Below are 21,592 nucleotides of genomic sequence, written 5' to 3'. Positions count from 1 at the left end.
GGGCAATCACCCCTGCGGACAAATCTTTGTTATCTCTCAAGGTTGATACGATAGGGAACCTAAAATCAAAATACCGTGCAATGCCTAAAGTCCATTTCTGTGCTTGAAATGATTGGGTTCATCTTCCTTAAGTAGCCTTCCTTGAGACACACAATCTAGAGTTTTTGCCTCTTCATCCTGGCCCTGCTGTAACTGTGATTTTGGAAAGGAATTGGACTCTCAGACCTCTGTTCCTCTTCCCGGGGGACGGAATCTGCTGACGTGTCTCACAGTCGTGGGGGCCCGTTCCTCCTTGCTCTCCTTCCCCCCGCTTCCCCTCTGTCTCTTTTCCCTCTCACCTGTCTGCACCATCCTCCCAGCCACTGCTTGAGACTCAGAAATCAGAGTTCCCGGATCCTTTATTTCATGCCAGTTTTTCCATGAGATGGAAACTTGTTTTTCACCTGAGAATTTTTGTGATGGGAAACTGCTGCTGTCATTTTCCCATCGATGATTATGCCTGGAGGGACTCCTCACACTTGCTGAGTATTGCATGTAAAATTAACTGTGCTCTGGGATAGGTGTCATTGGGAAACCTTCAGCTTCCCGTCTGTGGCAAGTCCAGCACATGCCTTGAAGGCAGAGAGTCATAATTAATGGAGAAAGTGATGGCAGGCAGGGCACAGGCGGCTTCAGCCACGCACCTGATGCAGTCCCTTTCATGGGTCGGCCAGAGAAGGGTCATTATCTCAGTGTTTTCTGGCATATCTGATTCCTTAGCATAATTTCGTATCCTTAAAGGACAGCATCTTAAAGGTGCATTGACATATGTTTTTGGACTCTGTATTCTGTGAGTCCTTCTATGGAAATAATTCTTTGGCAGGGTGAGCAAAGGAACAGGAGTTGGGAGGTGGGGTGGCTTGGTGAAGTATGGAAATTACTTTTAGCAATTTGGGAAGGTTGCATTTATTTGTGATCCTTAAGTTGGTTTGTGTGTTCCATCAGAGGAGAGAAAGGGTAGGAGGCAGCCGTTCAACTTGAAGGCATTTTGCTGTCTAGAGATAAAGAGAAGACGGAGACAGAATCATCTGTGTGTTTTATCCACTGGAGACATGCCCGGGGGAAGTGGGTGAGGGGGAATGAACTGTTCAGACAGAGCGATGGCTGTCCTATAGAAAGCTGTAAAATTTATTGTTTTCTCCTGATTATCTATGTAGTTATTATTCGTGATGGAAAATATGGAAAAGCACAAGTAAATGATAGTTCTCCGGGACCCTACCACACACAGGCGACCATGGGGGGGATTATGAGACACACCCTTCCAGTTATGTGCAAACACATCATCAGAGGCCTAAGTTTTTCTTTCTACCAAATTGATCTATAATTATCTACATAGTGTTATAATTTCCTTTTTTTTTTTTTTAGTTAATAGAAACACTTTGTTTTGTAATAAAAACCTTCAGCATCATATAATGGTTTCTTCCCGCCCAAGATTCCATTTTATTTTTTTTTAAAAACTAGCATTTTTATCAGTCTCTTATTACTGAGCAGTTTTAGTTGGTTCCCTTTGTTTAAATATTATAAGTAATACTTTATTGGCTCGATTCTGTAAATCTTCTGTTGCATATCTCTGGTTATTAGAACAATTTTTTTTTAATTTGTAATGTTTATTTTTGAGAGAGAAAGACAGTGTGTGAGTGGGGGAGGGGCAGAGAGAGAGAGAGAGAGACAAGCACACAGAATCCGAAACAGGGGTCTGATTCTGTGAACCATGAGATCATGACCTGAGCCGAAATTGGATGCTTAACCGACTGAGCCACCCGGGGGCCCTGGTTATTAGAATAAATTCTTAGAAGCAAAGTGGCTGAGTTAAAGGAGATGTACAGCTTTGAGGCTTTTGATATGTATTCCCAAATTGCACTGCAGGAAAGGTCTACGCATTGATAAACTCACCAGTAATCTGAGAGTTCCTGATTTCTTATTAAGTACTAGGTTTTATTGTTTTGGTACCTTTTGCCAGTTTGGTGTGCAAATTGTTACTTGATCTTAATCCGAATTCTCTTAATGATTGATAATATTGACTAGTCCCCCATAGATTTGCTGTGTGTATTTCTTCTTTGGACCTTATTTGAGTACTTTTCTTCCGGAGTGCTCATTTTGGAAAATGCACTGTTCTGTAGCTTTGCTGGGTTATGTTTAATCCAGGATGCACAACGTGCCCTGATGCTGTGTATTTGCCTCTGTCAGTTTCCCAACCATTTCTGACTAGCCCCAGTTACTGACAAATGCAAACTATACCTTACCTTCTCGAAGACCCAGCAGCCATTCTTGGTTTAGGCATTGCCAAAACTCTGTAAGACAGAGTTTTTTTGTATCGTGTGTATTTCGTCTAAAATGACAAGTGCTGTTAGGATAGCCTCTACAGTGGCTCCATGTGCCAGTGTAGCAAAAGTTGGGCCACAGGAGAGATTAGACACTACTTGCATGGGTTTTGTATGTGTTTAGCTTTCCTAGTACATTCACATATATTGTGATTCTGCATTTTATGATTGAATATTCATAAACCATCTGCAAGTATTATCTCTGTTTTATAGATGGTGGAACCAAGACCCATAAAGTCTAAATGCTTTGCCTTGTGTCACTTAGCCTGTTGTCGGTTACAGAGTGCGACCATCAGTCTAATAATGTCATTCTAGATCTGTGATCTAGGTCATACTAGAGCTAGTAAACCGGAGATACTTGGAGGTGATTACTGGTGGTGGAGTTTCTTAGGGTTCCCTTTTGGGTTGGAATGTCTCCACAAAGCTCAGAGGAGGCCAAGGGGATTGAGGATGGACTGTGGGCTCTCGGTAAGTTCTAGTATTTTATAAAGTCATACTGCCTTCAGATGGAGTGCTAATTCTTCTGGGGCATTTGCCCATGCTCATAGATGAGAACTTAAAGATAGACTAGGGCTCGTGTTTCCCATGTCGTATATAACATATATTCTCTTGAGGATCAGTTTGAGGAAGTCAATGTGATCTGTAAGTTAGTATTTCTTTTGAACTTGGTGTTGAACCAAGCCATCCAGCTTGGCCATCACACCCCTTATGGTGCCATGAGGGTTACTAATCTCTTGCCTCACCAGCCACCCTAACCTGTTTCACTGATGGAGTTTCTCATAATGGTTTTATTTGGTTTGAGCTCTGTCTCTTTCCTTTCCTATAGAGCTCCAAATTAACCAGTCACCAGCAATAATACCCATAGGAGCAGGTGAACATACGGAAATGGAGACTGTCTTGTATGGTGATAGATCCACAGCCCTTTGTCAGTTTCTTCCCCGTGTGCCTGGTGTGCCCAGCATCAGGGGCTATAGGAGAGAGTCCTTGGGACTCTTCTCACGATCATTTAGCGCCTTGTTGCAGAAGGAGAACAGAAAATGTGGGTTCTAATCCTAGCTTGTAGGACCTTAAGCTTGTTATACCAGGTCTGTGAACCAGGCAGAGCATTCTGGACCACATGTGGGGTATGATGTGGACAAAACGGAGATATATGTGATCTGGCTAGGTGACTGCCTGTCCAAGGCGACTTCATTTGTATTTCCATAAGGAGTTTCTGTGTGTGTTTGTTGGGTATCAGTGGGGGGAATTGCACAGAGCCTCAGTTTTATTCTCTGTAATATAGAAGTTATTTTAAAAATCCAGTTTACTCACCTCACAGGCTGTATCACATGTGATTATGTGCAGGGAAGATACCTTGTAAGCTATAAATGATGGTGACATATCATCATACTGATTATTCACCTTCTTAATCAACAGTTTTTGAAAACTTATGATATATCTCATAGTCTGGTGGGTACCAGGGAGACAAAAATGATTCCTCGTGTGGAAGGGTTTTGGATTTCACTGAGAAGGATAACACCCACAGATGCCTATAGCGGAGGCTACATTTAAGGCACAGTACAGACAGTATACAACTTCTTTTGGAAAGAGGTCTCTTCTGAGAGCTGGTGTATTTGGGAGAAGTTTCATGGATTAGAACTTTGAATGATGGAAATAGCTGGATAATTGCACATGGGGGAGATTGGTGGCTAGGCAAAGCTCATTTGTTGGAAGTTTTGTTCGTATTAGGTGTTTGATATAGAAGAGTGAGTTCTCTGTTCATATTATTGCCATAGAAAACAGAATATAGCATTTGCTTTCTGGAAAGTATATGGTAACTGTCTTAGGAAACTGAGATGTCCACAGAGCCAAAGGACGTGCCTGCCTGGGGTTATGATCAGATTTGAATCATGCCATAATTAGGTGTAATTTGGAAAAAATAAGAAATATCTCTCGACAGTGGAATAAATGAACATGTCTCACTGTAGGCTGCCCTCAAACTAAATAATGTAATCTCACATGCAAAGTATATGCGGGTGGGTAAAAGACCTTCTGCCCGATATTCACTGCTTAAAAGTCTGAAATGCTCCAGTATGACAGTGACCAGGCAAATGGACCATTTGAGAATGTTCTGTAAACCTTCTCGACCTCAGGGTGTAAAGCAAAGTCAGTTGTCTTTGCCTCATATATGACATGACTACTGATTTGGCTTGGGTCAGAAAGCAATTCCGGAATCTCTCTGGGGAAGGGACCAAAAGGCCCTTGACATCCCATCACCAGGAGCCCTGAGCTGATTTCTGCAAGGAGTCCTTGCATGCTGCAGGTGTGCGGGGGGGGGGGGGGGGGGAAATAATTGAAAATGTCCACGGGGAATTAAAAAAAAAAAAACACGGATGGTTCAGAAACCACTTTGGGGCTTGCAAAAGGACTTCAGCCCGAATATAAAAATGGGGATGGTGAAAAAAAAATCTGTGTCAAGGGCAACTGGACGTAAATTCCTGCTGTGTTTGTCATTGGTAAACATTACTTCACTCGATGGAAACATCACATCGATAACGGTGTTATCTATCACCTTATCCTGTGCATTTGAGAGTCAAGATGTTTTCTTACTGATATCTCATGCTTGTAGGAAACAGTGTTCCTGGCTCCCATTTAGTGAGAAGGAGCTGGAGGAACAGATGGGATGGGAATGCTTCTCTCCTTTCCCTCAGTTCTTTGCAACAGGTTGCTGTACCACAGCTGTAGTATAGTAAATGGGTTCGTTCTGGCGTTCTGGGAAGAGAGATGCTCTGTTGAGTATCTTGTTTTGGTTAATTTTTGGCGGGGGGGCGGGGGGTGGATCTCCGTAGAAAGCCAGTGCAGGTACATCAGAATGAGCCAGGTTTTTCTGATAGATACCCTGTCTGCATCAGGAAATCAAGTGAGTGATACAGCTAACCTCTTCGTGACGAATTTACGTCCAAGGGTTGGACATTTCCTTTCAACGCTTTTTAAGGCAGTGGTGTCCCAGTAAAGCGAAACAAATTTTCAAGTGGCCAGACTACGTTACAAGCCATTTTGAGATGCAGGTAAAGACTGTGACCCGTGGGGCATGTTTCATAAAGGGTAAGAAGAACAGGAGACAGATTGTTGCCAAAGTGGACTCTCCTAAATGCAGAAAATCTGCTCTTGGTCCCAGGGCTGCTCTAATTAAGTACAGGGACTCATGGAAAACCCCAGACTAGCAAGCGTCGTTAAACCCTACATGGCCCAAGTGCATAATTCCAAATAGGGCTTGATTTTTCAGGCTGTCATTCCCTTATGTATCATAGCTGTCTTTTGTATATTTTCATTTCCTGGGTTGATTTGATGTTGTCACTGAGCGCTGATGGAGTGAGTTGCTATCTCTTCAAGAAATCTTTAGAATTCCTGATCATCAGTGAAATGTTGTGAAATTAGTATTGGGTCCCCTGGATGACCGTTTGACTTTGAGGATTCACTTCTTTTCCCCCCAAATGAAGCATGGGTTTCTGTTTTACTTAGCCAAATAGAATATGCTCAAAGGGTGGAACTCTGTTTAGACTCGTATCCCCTGCAATGTCTGTCTGTAGTGTGCTGTGCACAGTAAGTGCTTAATAAATACTTGCTTATTTGGTTTGCCATGAAATGGCATCAGTAATTATTCCCAGGTCTCTAAATTTTTCCCCTGACATTAAAAAAGATATTTAAAAACAAAGCAAGGGCTATTTATTATCATTAAAGTATTAAGATTATTTATAACAATAGATCTTTTGTTTTGTGATTCCAGTGAGCATTAGCCGCTATTGTTCTTCTTGGTAAAATGTTATTTACCTGGAACTAAAAGCCTGGGGTTTTATCTTAGCCAAAGAATGTGTGTTTAGCCGAGAATGTAATTAGGGGAAATACTTAAGGGATTGTCAATGCAGTGTTCTTTTAGCTCTTAAGCAATCCATATCCTGCTAAAATGTTTGTCTTTTCCCCCCCCTTTCTGGCTGCTGTTCCAGGTCCCTTACTTCTCGTGAGTCTTTGGCGTCCACGACTTTGAGTCTGACGGAAAGTCAGTCGGCCTTGAGCGTGAAACAAGAGTGGTCTCATGGCTACAGGGCTGTCCCGTCGCTGCCCTCCAGCCACGGCTCCCAGAATGGCATCGATCTAGGGGACCTCCTTAGCCTTCCTCCGGGGACAGCCATGTCCAGCAATAATGTCTCTAACTCACTGCCGTCCTATCTTTTCGGCGTGGACAACAGCCACTCTCCTTACCCGAGCCCCCGGCACTCGTCGGCCAGGTCCCACTCGGCCCGCTCCAAGAAGAGAGCGCTGTCCTTGTCCCCGCTGTCCGATGGCATTGGGATAGACTTCAATACCATCATCCGCACCTCGCCCACGTCGCTGGTGGCCTACATCAACGGGTCGAGGGCTTCCCCGGCCAACGTGTCCCCGCAGCCCGAGGTCTACGGGCACTTCCTCGGCGTGCGCGGAAGCTGCATCCCCTCGCCGTGCTCCGGGCCCAGCGGCCAGAAGGGCGTGCGGGGGGCGGGCGGGGGCGGGGGCCCTGTGCCCCCGGCCTACGGCGAGGACGGCGCGCTGGAGTACGAGCGCATGCAGCAGCTGGAGCACGGGGGCCCGCAGCCCGGCCTGGTCGCCAACACGGTGGTGCAGCACGGCCTGCCCGACCCCGATGGCCAGCCGGCCGGCCTGCTCAAGACCGAGCGCCTGGACGACTTCCCAGGGGGCGCCCTGGACCTGCCCCCCGCGGCCCCGCTGCCCCCGCTGCCGATGGCCCCCCAGGGCCCCCCGCCCCCCTACCACGCCCACCCACACCTGCACCACCCGGAGCTGGGCCCCCGCGCCCCGCCGCTGGCCCTGCCGCGGGCCGCGCTGGACGAGGACGGCGACGTGGAAGATGCGGGGGGCAAACACTGCTGTCGCTGGATCGACTGCAGCGCCCTGTACGAGCAGCAGGAGGAACTTGTGCGCCACATCGAGAAGGTTCACATCGACCAGCGCAAAGGGGAAGACTTCACTTGCTTCTGGGCCGGCTGTCCTCGCAGGTACAAGCCGTTCAACGCCCGGTACAAACTGCTGATCCACATGCGGGTCCACTCCGGGGAGAAGCCCAACAAGTGCACGGTGAGTCTCCTCAGGGTCGCAGGGGGTCGCTGCAGGTGCACGGGGGTCTTTCCGAACTTGGCCGCCAGTCGGGGCTCCTCCTAGGCATTTCGGAATTTGGATACGTGCGGGCCTAGGGATCCATGAAAGGTGACTTCCCTTCAGCCCCGGGACAGGACAGGTTGTTTTAAATTATTAGCGGCAGTGGTCTCTCTCCACTTCGCGATGCTCTTCTGCAGACGTAACGTGATCCCAAAACGTCAGGGGGAGGTGGATATCGGCCGCGCTGTCCAGAATCTTGGAAAATCCCTGCCTCCCAGGCACCAGCTTGAAGTTGCTGAAATGTGCAGGGCAGAGAAACACACACTGCCTACCAGCGAGCTTCAGCTTTTTTTCCAAAGCAAATAGTCAGTGATTCTTTCCTCCCCTCCAATAACTTGGGCGAGCACTGGGGTTGGAGGAGGGTGTAGTTCTGATATTTGGAAAGGAACTCACACTTAGCGACTTGGCTAGTAAAAATGTTGCCGCATACACCCACACCGCGGCACTCCGGGCTTGTGAGACTAGTTAATGATTTATAGCCGGCATAACAACACCCAGGGGATCCCACAGAAGCAGGATCTCACAGGATCTTGCTGGATTTTAAGGAGAGACAATTTTGTGGGGAAGTACAAGAAGAAGGAAGCAAGAGGGGACTTTGGTGTGGAAGGGAGCAGGCGTAGCGTCTCTTTCTCCCCTGCCTCCCCTTTTCACGACATCGATCCTGGAACTGTGTCTGTTTCTTGGCAAAACTTACTATTTTTGAATAATAGGACCCTTAAGTGATTTCACAATCATTTCACACCTAGCAGAAACCCTGAGGGTTTACAAGCAGGACATCACCCTTAGGATCATAGGGCAGCTTTGCACAGTCTCAGACAGCTCGCTTAACTCTTTGAAGGAGAAGAACATGTGTTTTATATTAGCTTAGATGGACAGGACTATTTCTTTCAGAGTTAAAATCCGAGAATTGTAGGTGCTCCCCGGATATTGGATATGCCGCCGCTCACCGAATGCGTGAAATGTATAAATCATCTCGAAAAGGAACTGATTTAGACCCTGGCCAGAGTCGCTCCTCGCTATAGTAGGTCTTGATGAGAAAGAACTTGGGCCATGTTTGTGTTTGATTGTAGATTGGTCCCGTTGTCTGATTTTTGTAAAAGCAAACCAAACAGGTGATAGCTGTAATGCAGGTATTAGAAGCACCTTTTTACAATCCAGTAGGTATTTCTGAAAGAGTTTTAAGAATTTCTGGTGCAATGAAATTGCATTTCTTGCCGTTACCTTCTGCCCCATGTTGCGATTTTTCTTGAGGAAAACCAGAAGCTAATACGTTGTGAGAACGCCAGGTTATATGAGTGAAAAGAATAATTACATTTCAGGCAGCAAAACCTTGCTCTGTCAGTAGGGTTCTGCATTAAAAATGCCAGAAAGAGACAAGCAATTGAAGGCAATTCCATTTACTCCGTTTGGAACACACGGGCCTATTGCAGGCAGGAAAGACATTCGGTCTGTGAAGGAAAACAGTCCAACCTTTTAGTTCTGACTAATCCTGGCTGAAAATAGTTTGCTGGATTTGGCTTTGCTGAAATAAACATAAAGGCTTGAATTATCCAAAAAATATTTTTTGCATTGCAAAATTAATTTTTGTGCAGTCGGGTTTCCCCATTTTCCCACTGTTCCCAGACTTTGCAGCGGCGTATAACTTTATAAAGTTGACTTTTGCTAAAGTGCATGATGACTATTAAAAATAGAAATACTTCGGTGAAAGAATAAGCTGAGAAGTGAGCATTTGCAGACCTCTGGATAGCTTTTCATTGTATTTTTCAGGATGGGTACGGGAGATGAATTCTTTTCTTCCCTAGTCTGCGTACTTCCCACTTCTGGATGGAACCAAAAAATTCAGATTGCCAGATTTGATGCTGGCCTATCAAATCTAGACCCACAGCGCATTAAGTCACACATGCTACAGTGCAAATGTATTTCTACAAAACAGGGTTTCTTTGGAGCCGACTAATACTGCAATTCTAGTCTCGGGACTGTATGTTTTTAGCAGGAAGGTATCCGTTTTCATACAAAACGTACACAGTGTGAGCACTTTGTCTTTCACAACTATTATGTCGCCATATGTCATCTGCTTGATTTGTAGGGTTCTAGCTGAGGGGCAGCAAATACCTTTGCTGTGGAGCTCGGTGGTCCACTTGGGCTGTGGCCACGGGGAGAAGACGCCATACTTAACGTGGATACTCATCTGAAAGGATGCATTTTCTGCCTTTTGCAAAACCAGTCTCTACACTCTTGGAATCCAGACACAAAGAATTGTTAACACTGAAATATTTCATCTCCCACTGCTTTGAAATCTGATGGTAGTTGATTCAAAGCTCCAGATGGTTGCCAAGTCAAATGACCACATTCATCTCTTAGAGACATGAAGTGATCTTTGGGTTTTTGTGGCCATGTCACATGCCACAAAGGCTAGGAGCAGCTTAAATTATAGGCCCCAGTTCACTTTTGTTTCACGTATGTTTAACTGCTCTTAATTTTCTCTGAACCATAGTTAGAGTTAGTCATCATTTTCACTCACTTAGCTTCTTGACCCAAGAAAGATGTGATGACCCAATTGTGTTTGGTGACCATGGCTACAAGCAGCACACTGTGCTTCTGGAAGTCATGGTGGCAGAAGGGTGTGTGACGGGGCTATTCAGCGACAGCGTGCTTACGGTAAGAGACTAGCGCCGGTGTTCTCTCTGGATGCCACATTCCAGCTCACGCATGGGGAGAACGTGCTCTCAGAATCTCTGACTGTAACTCGTCTGTCTCACCCAGAACTCTGGGATCCGGATCACTCTGGATTTGAGGTGGCAGAATGGGGGGAGGATTGCTCATTTATTATTTGGTTAACTTACTGGAAGAAGAGAACGGTTTCTTTTCTCTTTCCCACCCAAACAACTCCACCCTTCTCTACATCTCATTCTTCTTCTTCTGTGGAAAGCCAGACCGGCTGCTCTCTTTCCAGGCCTGGCCCCGATGACAGAGATATTCCCAGCCAGTGGCAAGGGCCTGGAGAATGGAAGTCCTCAGCGGGCAGTCAGACAGACAGACCCTCCATTAAATCAGAAACCGGGATATGGCAACGTTATATTAAAAATACCTGAGTCCGCTCACTGCCGTCTACTAACTGAAGCCATTTCTAGATGCTGAATCATTCTGTTTTGACCTTCCAGACGGTAGACCAATCCCAACACTGATGAATCTCAGATTTCACCAAAACTTTTGAGCATTCCCAGGTACGACTGTGCTGAAGTCTTTTATGTTTTTCTGAGATGAGAATGGTTCGCTCACTCAAGTCAGAATAAGTCACGGAGCCTCAGAATTTCTTTCTTTCTCAAACCCCTGTTTCACAGTCCTAAAAAGGCAACATAAAGTATCATCCCAAATTATTGATAGACATTAACCATCTCTAACAGCAGCCATCGCAATGGTTCCAATAGAGCGCCCACTGAGAATGTCTCGACCACAGGTCTTTTAGCCACGAAGTTGAAGAATGTGTTAACGCCCGGGTAGCATTCCCAGGAAGGTGTATTCTGAATGAGATCAGGCACACTCTGTCTGCCAGTACTTCTCGTGAGAAAGCCTATCTGATGGGAGCAGAGCGAGCAGGGGCAAAAGGGGGACAGTGAGCCGCTCTGTTGCCAGCATCAGAAACACTGATGGCTGGCCTTGGCATACAACAGCAAGCAGTTGTGCTGGGAGGTTAGGGAGTGTTAAGAAGGGAATTAGGGGGAATGTGGGTCGCCACTTAATTTTGCTTATTTTTCCTGGATGAATTTTGTCCAATGGCAAGAAGGAATTTTGCAAGACTTTGACCCACCCACAGATTTTCACGAAAATGTCACTGACCAAAGACAGCTTTGAATTTTGTATGAATTGACTCATTTCTCCACAGGCATTTTGCCTGGCAAAGTCCGGACTGTTTGCTTTGGCTAGAATATTGGGCAGTTTGCTTTTTAAGTAACATTGGATTATGGAATACAAGAAAATAAATACAGAGCCGGGGCCATGTCCCCATTCCTCTTTAATGGCCTGATTTATGGGTTCATGGGCCAGCATTAGCCATGTAAGACATTTCTTGAGGAAAAGTAAATTCACTGTAAACTTTGGAGGAAGCTTTTTCAATCACATCCTTTCTTTTGTTATTTTGATAAGGCTTGGCACTGATGCGGTGGCCACAGTTAAATGAGCAGAAGAGACCGGTGGCCACAGTTCAATGAGCAGAAGAGACCGTAGGAAACTATAACTATTCGTGACCACTTTATAACCTTCAAATTGGAAGCAATTAATAAATCCTCATAATGTCAAGTATTGGTGAGGACAGAGAGAACAAGGAATGCATTAAGGTTGCTGGTAAGAGTAATTGGTGTAACCACTTTGGGAAAGCAATTGGGGAATATCTAGTAAAGGTAAAAGTGAGCATATCCAGATGCGCCTGGGTGGCTGAGTCGGTTGATCATCCGATTCTGATTTTGGCTCAGGTCATGACACTAGTGTCGTGGGATTGAGCCTTGCATTGGCTTCCTGCTAAGCCAGAACCTGCTTACAAGTTCGTTTTCTCTCTCTCTCTCTCTCCCTCTCTCTCCCCCCACTCCTCACCCTCTCCCTCTGACACTCTCCCCTGCTTTCTCATGCTCTTTCTCTTTCTGAAATTAAATGAAAAAATTTAAGGTTAAAAAACGTGAGCATATCCAACAAAACCATGTCTATATGTCTACCCTAGAGAAACTCTTGCATATGGTGACAGGGCCATATGCAAAAAGATGTTTATTGTACTTCTGTTTCTTTAAAAAAGAAAAGGTAAATGATCTGTCCATAGATGAAATAAATCCATAAACTGTGATTTATTCTTAATGAGATAATAGAAAGGAGTTTAAAATTAACGAACTGTGTATAAATCTCTATAGATGAATAGGTAGATGGATGGATAGGATAGATGGATAGATAGATATCAGTGTGGATACATCTCAGAAAACAATGTTGCATGAAAAATACTAAATGCATACAAGGGTATATGCAGTGTAATACAATTTGTATAGATTTAGACACACACTAATCAGTGTTATATAGTTGTTGCAGACATATAATTACTTGGTTAAATAATAAAATTGGACTGGGCAGGACAATCAGTAACCTTAGAATAGTGGATACTTCTAGAGAGGAAAGAAGTAAGAAGAAATGGGATAGGTATGTCGCCCCATCTGTTTTCCAAGAATGAGAGAATGGAAACAAATATTAAGTTCTTTTTAGCTTGGGTGGTAGTAATATAGGTGTCATAGGTATCTTAAAATATTTTCTGTGCTATGCTGTTTGAAATATTTCATAACTGTAAGTATGAATTATCTACAGATAAAAGAAAGTCAATAATGAGTCTAACACTCCACCTCCCTTCCATACATATCATTTTTTTTTTCAGATGACGAGAACAGAGCTGGAGAAATTAACGTGATTTTTCTTAGACTACTAAGTTGTTTGCCTCTTGCCTACTTAGCACCTGCAAGCAGGTGGTTCTTAACCTTGGCTGACATTAGAATTGCCTGAAAGGCTTTATAAAGGACCCAGACCTGGGTCCCACCCCGGAGCCTGTGATGTCATTGGTCCCGGGGGCTACTTCCCAGGTGATTCTAAAGTGGAGCCAAGGGTGGGCACCGGTGCTCTGAAAGCTTCCGTGTTCTGACATTGAACTCTAAGGAAATGAAGGCCGGCTCTGTCATTTCAGTTAAGGTGTGGGGAGGCAGTGTTTTGTAGCGACCACATCTTCATTATCTCTACTGTCCTGACAGTGATTAGGGTAATTTCTTGTTCCCTTGGAATAACATTCGGAGACAAGAAATACGATGATAACTGAGGGACTCTGGTAGTGGCAGAAGGCTTTCAGCTGAGCATCCCTTTCGTGTCAGGGTACTCTTCCTGTGCAATTAATAGTCAGGCGAAGGTTGGGATGAGACTGTGCTGAGCGATGTATGTCATCGCCCCTTCCTGCCCCCCTGAGTTAAAAGTGCAACAGACGAATTTGCCACCTTGTTCCCATTTTTAAAGGTAAGGTAATGCAGCCTTTCTGCTTTTAATATAAAATGGTCTTCAAAACACTTTTGCTACCAGGGATGTTTCTGAAGAGTTGGTAAATTACCAAAATATTGAATTTTCCCTTTTATCAAATCTGCCTGATGTGATTAAATAAATAAAATTAACATTAATATCCTCTTTGTCTCTGGAGGCTGAAACACCACCAGCGAAACATCTGGTAAAGATCAGAGAGAGTGTGGTTTCCAAGTTCTATCCCACGAGGCATCAGTCTGTCAAATAGTTAATGCGAGCTCTGTGATTAAAAAAAAGAAAAAAGAAATTCTAAATCGCAGGATTTTTTTTTTCCCATTGATTTTACCTAAGAAAGAGATACTGACATATTTACATGTTCAACATACTGCAGACGTATATATGTTACCATAAATTACAACCCCCTTGGTGCAGGTAAATGTAAAACCACAGAAATTCTCATCAGATGGGGCATCGACCACAGTCTATAAGGCGTCTGTCAAATTGAATTTCACATCCCAAAACACAGTTTAGAAGCCTTCCATTTGGTAGTGGTTTAATTTTATTTCCCTTTAGAAGGCATTTAATCCATTTTACCTGGAGAGCTGGCCTTTCATGAACTCTGTCCTGAAAATAAATTCGTAGCAGATTTGGGCAAACATTTCAAAGCGAATTGTGGTTTCTGTTTCTTTGCCCTGCAATTCTAGGATTAATGAAAAACAATAGATAATGAGAGGAATCCTAAGAGGTTAAATATTTGGAGGCTTTATCCTCATAAAACAAAATCATTAACTACATGACGGTTGATGTTCCTTTTAGTTCATATTTGCTTTGTGGTTTTTCTCTGATTTCATGCCCCGAAATTATGTTTTTAAAATTAGAAAGAATTATGTAAATCTTTGCATGAACAATCTGATTAGGGGAATGTATTTCAAACCTTTTGACGTTTGCTCCTATATGGATTCTAAAGTGTGTTTTTCTTAGTTCCTTCAGACTGCACCAGTGTAAAATTAGTTTGGCAATTTATTAGAAATGTCTTCTGTGACCTTTGGAATATGTCTTGATTACCTTTGGTCGCGCTGACATCTCGGAGTCCAGACAGAATCTTAGTGTGTAGAGTGAAAGACCAAACACGTTTATTTTTCCAAAAAAAAAAAAAAAAAAAAGGTAGTCTGATTCTCTTTGATCTTTCCAGAAGTGTTTTCTTCAAGCTCCGGGGAGAAGGATGTGGAAAAGAGATGTTTTATTTTTCTTTCCGTGCAGATTTATTAGTTTCTACTATAATTACTAGGTAGGGCATCTAGACTATCAATAGGACAATGGACTATCAATAGGACAATGAACGTTCCAATGCCAGGCAGTGGATGTACGACTGGCGAGCACAGTACCTGGCTGGGTGGGCTGGATGCCCCGTCAGCTCAAACTATGGGCAGCCTCGTCCAGAAGGGAGATGGGTTGGTTTAATAGGTCTCATCGCTCATAGAGGAAGTTGGCGTAGATAGGAATTTGGTGAGAAAACAGAATGAAACCTGGGTGTGCTTACGTTGTGACGCAGTATCTACTTTTATTTTCTTGGGCCATAGACACTGGGCTTGAGTAGGGAGAATGACTAACCCTTTTGAGGGAGAATTTTGAAGAATTAAGACACAGTTAGTTTGAAAAGTTGTTGAGAAATTGGAAAATAAGATGACCTGGCTCTGGGTAGGCAGGGGCAGTTGCATGAGTAATGATACCAGGCTCCAAACTTAGGGTGACTGTAGAATTCATTTATTATTCAAATAGGGACGCTTTTGAGAGCAGAAGGGGTTCTGTGTCGCTAGAATATCAGTATATTACAAGGCTTGTCCTGGGAAAACCAACATGTAGAGCTGTCCTCCCCAAATAGAATATGCACTGATGTATCCGGTCAATCAGTGTGTGTCCATTCATTTATTTGGTCACTTTGTACAAGCCATGTGTCATGCGCTGTCCTGGAAGCTGGGAGTTACAGAAATAAATGAGATGTTTCCTTGAGGAGCTTATAGTCTTCTAGGGGTGATAACTGTGTAAATAGTTATTTACACAGTAGTGAAACAAGGCTTTGATAGAGATCCATGCAAATTATTTTCATGTCGAAACAGGGGAAGAAGCTTCCAACTATTTGTAGAGTCTGGGCAGGCTTCTTGGAAAAGGTAACTGCATCTTGAAAGAAGACAGCAGTTCTTGCAGAGAAAGGGAAGGAGGCCATTCAAGGGAAGGGCCCCAATATGTGCTAATAACACAGTGGTGTGAAAGAGCCCAGGAAAAGAAACAATTCCCAAGTAGTTTGGTCCAGGAGTAGGTAGGAGAAGGAAAGGAGGCCGGAAATTTACCTTGGACCAATAATAAAGGATCTGTAAGTACCAAATAGGGATAATGTTTTGAAAGTTAGAATTACACACCTAGTTAATAGTATTGCAAATCCAGTTAATACAAAAAAACAAAACAAACAAAACTTAGGAGGCAGCATCAGCGAGGTAGCAAGTCCTGTACTTTGATGCTTGTGAAATGAAACTGCCTCCCCCAAACCATCTCGTTGTCTCTTAAAGTTTCTAGTTTAAAACTTCATTAGAATGTATCTCTTGGCCACTATCACGTGAAACAGAAAGTTTTCTTAGGCCAAGTGATCAGCCAGGGAAACACGTAAGTGAAGACAAGCATGAAAGCATTTTCTGTGATGGACTTTAAAGAAAAAAAAAACTATATCTGGGAGAGACCAGAGACCAGAGCTATTTGATCAGTTATGTAGAATGATTAAGATGTGGACAGAGGCCGCATACATTATCCTGTGTATGAGTAACCTTCTGTTAGTTAAATGTTTCCTTTTTATAATCTGTAAAGAGAGTGAAGTGGTGTTCAGCAAAGCTTTGGACGGGTGTTCCTTATGCTGAGCCTGTCAACCCTTTCAAGACTTTCCTCCCACTGCTAAGATTTACTTTGGAATTGTTTTCTGCTCAGACTGATTTACTTTGGAATTGTTTTCTGCTCAGACTGAATCAATGCAGAACAGAGCTCCACGTGTTGAGATGGTTAGAGGGTACAAATTAAATCAGTTCTCAAAATGGTGCCCATCCCCAGTGATTCTGGCTCAACACTGTAGGGCCTGGTACCTCTAGAGAGGGGAGGGCAGTGGAAGGAGAGATGGGCCTTTTGTTTCTTGAGCTGCCTGCCCTAGCAGTCGCCTGGGGATCGTGCCTTGCCAGGTCGGGCCGTTTGCCTGTGTGACCAGCACAGTGCAGAGCCAACCACAGGGGGCACAGGTGTTCAGAGGGTTCCAGATAGAGCATCTGATTAGTCTTGCTCTTAAAACTTAGAAGGCGGCGTCTCAGGCTTCTCTCTTCCAGAATGATTTCTGTGTTTTAGAATGTTTATTTGAAAGTCCTTTAAATTGGCCTGGATATCAGGCCTGGTAATCCTATCCTTTGATGAGAAACATGGCTACTTCTAAACTCTTTTCTCTTCTACTGTTCCTTTCTTCCATTCCCTGTCAACAGTTTCTGGAGTGAAAAGATCAAATGGTGCTTTGTTGCCAAGAGAATAGACTTGGGGGTGGGTGTGAGCAGTTTTAATGAAGGGAAAGTGGGGGTCCCCACCTTCAGCAAAAGTGGAAATTTATCTTCTGTTGCATTTGTGGGGACTGCTACTATTTCCCCTTCCCTGCGAGTTTCCATGTTGCGTCAGGGCCCCTTGCTTTGCATCATATTTTTCTTTCTACCTTTTCAAGCTTTGCTTTGGGGAAAGAACTTCAGCAAAGATAAAATTCATACATATAGATGGTGAATGGCTGAGAAAAGATGCAGGGCTGGTTCTCCCAGGGGTTGGTTAGCCAGTTTTCACTAGGAAGGAAGTAAACCTCTCCCTTGGAGAGAAACTCCTTCAGGGACATGTGTTGGAGAGGCAAATAACCATGCTACAAACTCTGAGCTACTAGATTACTTTAATCCTCACTGTAGCCCTCAGAGTGAAGTAATTCATGGAGTTTGAGATTTATACTCTGTTCTTTCTACTATAAACTCCAAGGTCATTATTCACCTTTGAGTCCTGCCCACAGTGCCCAGCTCAGTGATTAGATTAACATATAGTAGACCTCAAATATATATGCATACATACTTGTTTATCTACCTGTATATATGTGTGTGTGTGTGGATCAGTATATGTGCATATACAGATGCATATATCTGTATATCCATATGCTTGGAGTTAGGTGATGGATACATGGAGGTCCATTATTGTGTTGTTACTGCTTGTATGATGATTTGAAATTTCTCATAATAAAAAGCTAAAAAATTCTTTGAGTGAGCTTCTAGGAAACAGAAGGATAGTTTGTTCTCTCTCAAATCTTAGAAAATGATGCCATGTGCCCCCCTCCCCCATGGATAACCTGTGTTCTCCTGATCTGAAAACAAATTAATTTCTGTCATTGCTCCTGCAGGGCTCTGAAATCATCCGGCCTGAGAACGAGATGAGACATAACTCTTGGGCAATAACATGACATTCGAAAAGGCAATTGCTAACAAGGAAGTATCATTATTATAATATATTAAGATAACTTCTGTAACAGGCAGCCCCAAGTCTCAGTGACTTGGTATGATGAAGGTTTATTTCTTACTCATGTTCTAATACAGCTTGTGATCCTACAGTGACTCAGGATCCTTCCATCGAATGGCACTCTGAGTCCAGTGTGACAGACAGGATGTTGAGAAACAGAAATTAGGAGCCGGGTCTGAAAGTGACATGCTTTACTTTTTTCTGCATCCCATTGGCCAGAAATCAGTCACTTGACCCCAGCTAAATGTAAGGGAGGCTGGAGAGGATGGTCTTTCTGTGTGCGTAGGAGGAGGTTGAACACACCCCTGACTTCTCCTGGTTCTCTGTATCCCCTTGAAAAGAAGATGCATTTTAGTTTTGATCTTTGAGCTTTCTGTGAGTGGCGACCCCACATGGTCAAAGTGGTCTCGTGAAAGACCATTTCTTCTTTCTTACCAGCGCTGGCTCCTGTGACTTGCTTTTCAACTTAGTGGATCTTTTTCAGCCCAACCATTTTTTTTTTTTTTATTTACTCTCCAAGGATTCCATCACCATACAGTCACCACTGCTGGGAAAACTCATGTTATCTCAAGTGAATTACTCAGTTTTTTCCCACCTTGTCCAAATTACATGTTCTTGGTGCATAATTCCCTACTGCTCATCATCTGTCTAAGTCATGAGGATGCCTGATGTCTTCATGTCCCACAGGCACTCACCCTTGAGGGAGATCTGCTCATTATCAAGGGCAAGGTCATGAGTGAATCACTGAGAGATCCACCACTGTGAACAGAAATTTGGTGTGAAGGGCTATTTTACTAAGACCCTGAAACACAATATTCCCCATCTGTTCATAAAGCAGCTTGTTTGATACACACAGTGTGGTCATAAATGCTCTTCTAGTCTCCGAATGCTTGCCTTTGGTCATGGACTGGCACACACTCAAGGAAAAAATGACAATGTGCCTCTATGGACACTTTTGGTCCATTTCCATAAATATATTCAAACAAAATGAAATTGCCTGGCTCTTTACACTCTGTCCTTTGGTGTGTTTAAGCTTGCAGAATTACCCCCAAGGATGACAAATTGTAAACATCATGCAGTGCCACAGCCCGGGTTCAAGGCCTGTCTCAGCGTTCTGCCGACATTCACCCTTCCTAGAAACGTTTCAAGTGTTTTAGGAAAATGAAGCTAGGTAAACAAGCTTATCAGGAGCGACAATAAAAAAAAAAAATCATCGATTCTAATTAGGAGGCGTCGCCGATACAGAAACAAAGCTGCTTTTGTGTAGTGGAAAGTCTACCTGTTCTCTGAAACACAGGGAGTGCTTTCCAGTGGCTTTAGATAATCAGGCTGGCGAAGTTTCAGGGCCCTGACCTTTTGGCCCATCTCAAGTGATTCAGCTGCACTTGTCGAAACTTGTCGAAGGCGTTGGTGGGAGCTGTGTGGGGTGTTGTTATAGAGCTGTGACCGTGAGGCAGGTACTGTTGTTTTGTTCTCCTGCGAGCCCCAAGCTGCATCATAAATGGATGTGGGGCGTGTCTGGGTTCTTGGCACGGGGCTGGAGTTTATTGTCACCGTCTCTGGTTGTCCCTGTGGAGCAGGTGTGTCCCTCCTCAAGTCCAGCGCATGCAGCCACCCCTGGGGAAGACTCTGGCAGCTTGAGTTGTGTCTGGGTCACCCTGAGTCTGCCCCACTGTGGGCCCCGGGAAGGCCAGCTTTGACCGTAACCCTGGTTCTTTGCCGTGTCCGGGAAACGGGGCCTTCACGCCGGCACCGGCCAAGGAAGGAGCCGGATGATCTGAGCAAATGATGGAGAAATCACTCTCACTGCTTTATTCCGTTGAGATAGTGAATCAAAACCAAAAGCCGTGTCACTGTCACTTTTCTTGGATTCAGAATTTCGGGGGAGAAATGGATTTCGCTAGACCACAGGGTCAGGAACACAGACCCTGGTAAATCAATGGACATTTCATTTAAAATTAAAGAGTGTCTATTGACCATTTGCAGTGTCAGTGATTTATTTTCAGGGAGGAGTTTCATAAAAGGCATTTTTAGTTGCCTGATAGTACGTTTCCTCCAAAGATTGGCTGGCTAATTACCATTGGCGAGTAATAGGGGCTGACAAAAAAAAAAAAAAAAACAAAAAAGGAAGAAAGAAAGGAAAAGAAGCCCATTGTGTTCCAAAGGATTGATGCTTCCAGTTGTCTTGACAAGCTCCTGCTGCACTTGTCAAACAGCTGTGCCTGGGAATGAAATTCTGAAGCTGGATTCTCATTTGGCCAAGATTAGAACAGGCTTAATTGAAGGGGGTGGGGGTGGGGGAGGGGAGCAGTATAAATCTCTAAGTACAGAATTCGTGTATTTCTAAAATATGTTGTACTGACCATCTCTAAAATGCCTGATTTTGTTTTCTCATTTTTTACTCACATACGTATATAATATGTTGAATCTCAATTCTGTGACAAGGGTTCAATAAAAACATTGCGTTTGTACGGAAAAAATATTATAATAAGGTTATTTTATAACAGTGTCCCTTAAAGATCTTTTAGATAAATTTAAATATTTAGTTTACATTTACATCTTAGGGCAGGGTCATTCATCTGCTTAGAGGTGTGTGTCTTCTCTGTGGTCTCTGAAAGTGAGCAACTATTTCATGCCAATGTCACATTTAGGCCCCGGGGATACCGCAGTGAACAGATCAACCCCAAGTTCCCTGTCCCCTTGGGGCTTAGGCTCTAGAGGGGGAGGTAATATGTCATGCAGATATCTGGGGGAAAGAAAGTTTCGGGCAGAGACAACAGGAAGTCCAAAGGCCATGAGGCAGGAGTGTCAGCCTGACAAATTCTGGAAACATCAAGGAGCCCAGGGTGACTGGAGAGAAGTGACCAAGTTGGAGACAGAAGACGAGGTGAGGGAAAAAAATGGGGGCTAAGTTGTTTAGGGCCTTGTTTTGAGTAGAAGGGGGAGACAATCGGATTTGTGTTTTAATACAGTTATTGGGTGCCATATGGAGAGTGTATTGAAGTGGAACAAGAGGCAGGGACAGGAAGACCAGACTTCCAGGAGTAGGGTCATTGCAGTCGCCCTCTCTCTGGTCTTCCTGCTTATGTCCAGAGGTGGAAGTTGGGATAAGCGGTGGCGTTCTGGCTATGTAGAAACAAGCTGGACGTGGCAGGATTTTCTGATGGGTTGGAAATGGAGTGTGGGAGACGGAAGGGTCAGGGAGGACCCCAGGGTTTGGCTTGCACATCTGGGAGGGTGGGAGTTACCTTGAACTGAGATGGAGGAGGTTTGGGGAGGAAGCAGAGGGTTCAGTTTCAGAGTTGGTTTTAAGGAACCTGTGATGAGCCCCCGTGGCGGGTCTGGAGGTAAGAAAAGCATAGAGTCTGGCATGATCACGGGGTCACCTGTGTGCTGACAGTATTTAAGGCTTTGAGATGAGCTGACCAGATACAAAGCGAAGTGAGAAGTAG

At 44.1% G+C, this 21,592-nt stretch overlaps 1 protein-coding gene across 12 annotated transcripts in view; it reads left to right on the top strand.

Moving 5' to 3' along the window:
- Positions 1–21,592, top strand: part of GLIS3 (GLIS family zinc finger 3) — a 578,617-nt gene that overhangs the window by 280,427 nt on the left and 276,598 nt on the right. For all 12 annotated transcript variants that reach the window (XM_053205324.1, XM_053205318.1, XM_053205323.1 and 9 more), the window contains one exon: positions 6,344–7,469. In XM_053205324.1, the coding sequence (XP_053061299.1) occupies positions 6,344–7,469 (1,126 nt within the window). The remainder of the gene's footprint in view (positions 1–6,343; positions 7,470–21,592) is intronic.

This window comes from Acinonyx jubatus, chromosome D4 (assembly GCF_027475565.1).
Source record: "Acinonyx jubatus isolate Ajub_Pintada_27869175 chromosome D4, VMU_Ajub_asm_v1.0, whole genome shotgun sequence".
Taxonomy (NCBI): Eukaryota; Metazoa; Chordata; class Mammalia; order Carnivora; family Felidae; genus Acinonyx; species Acinonyx jubatus.
Note: the sequence above shows the minus strand (reverse complement) of the source record. Positions and strands in the feature narration are given on the sequence as shown.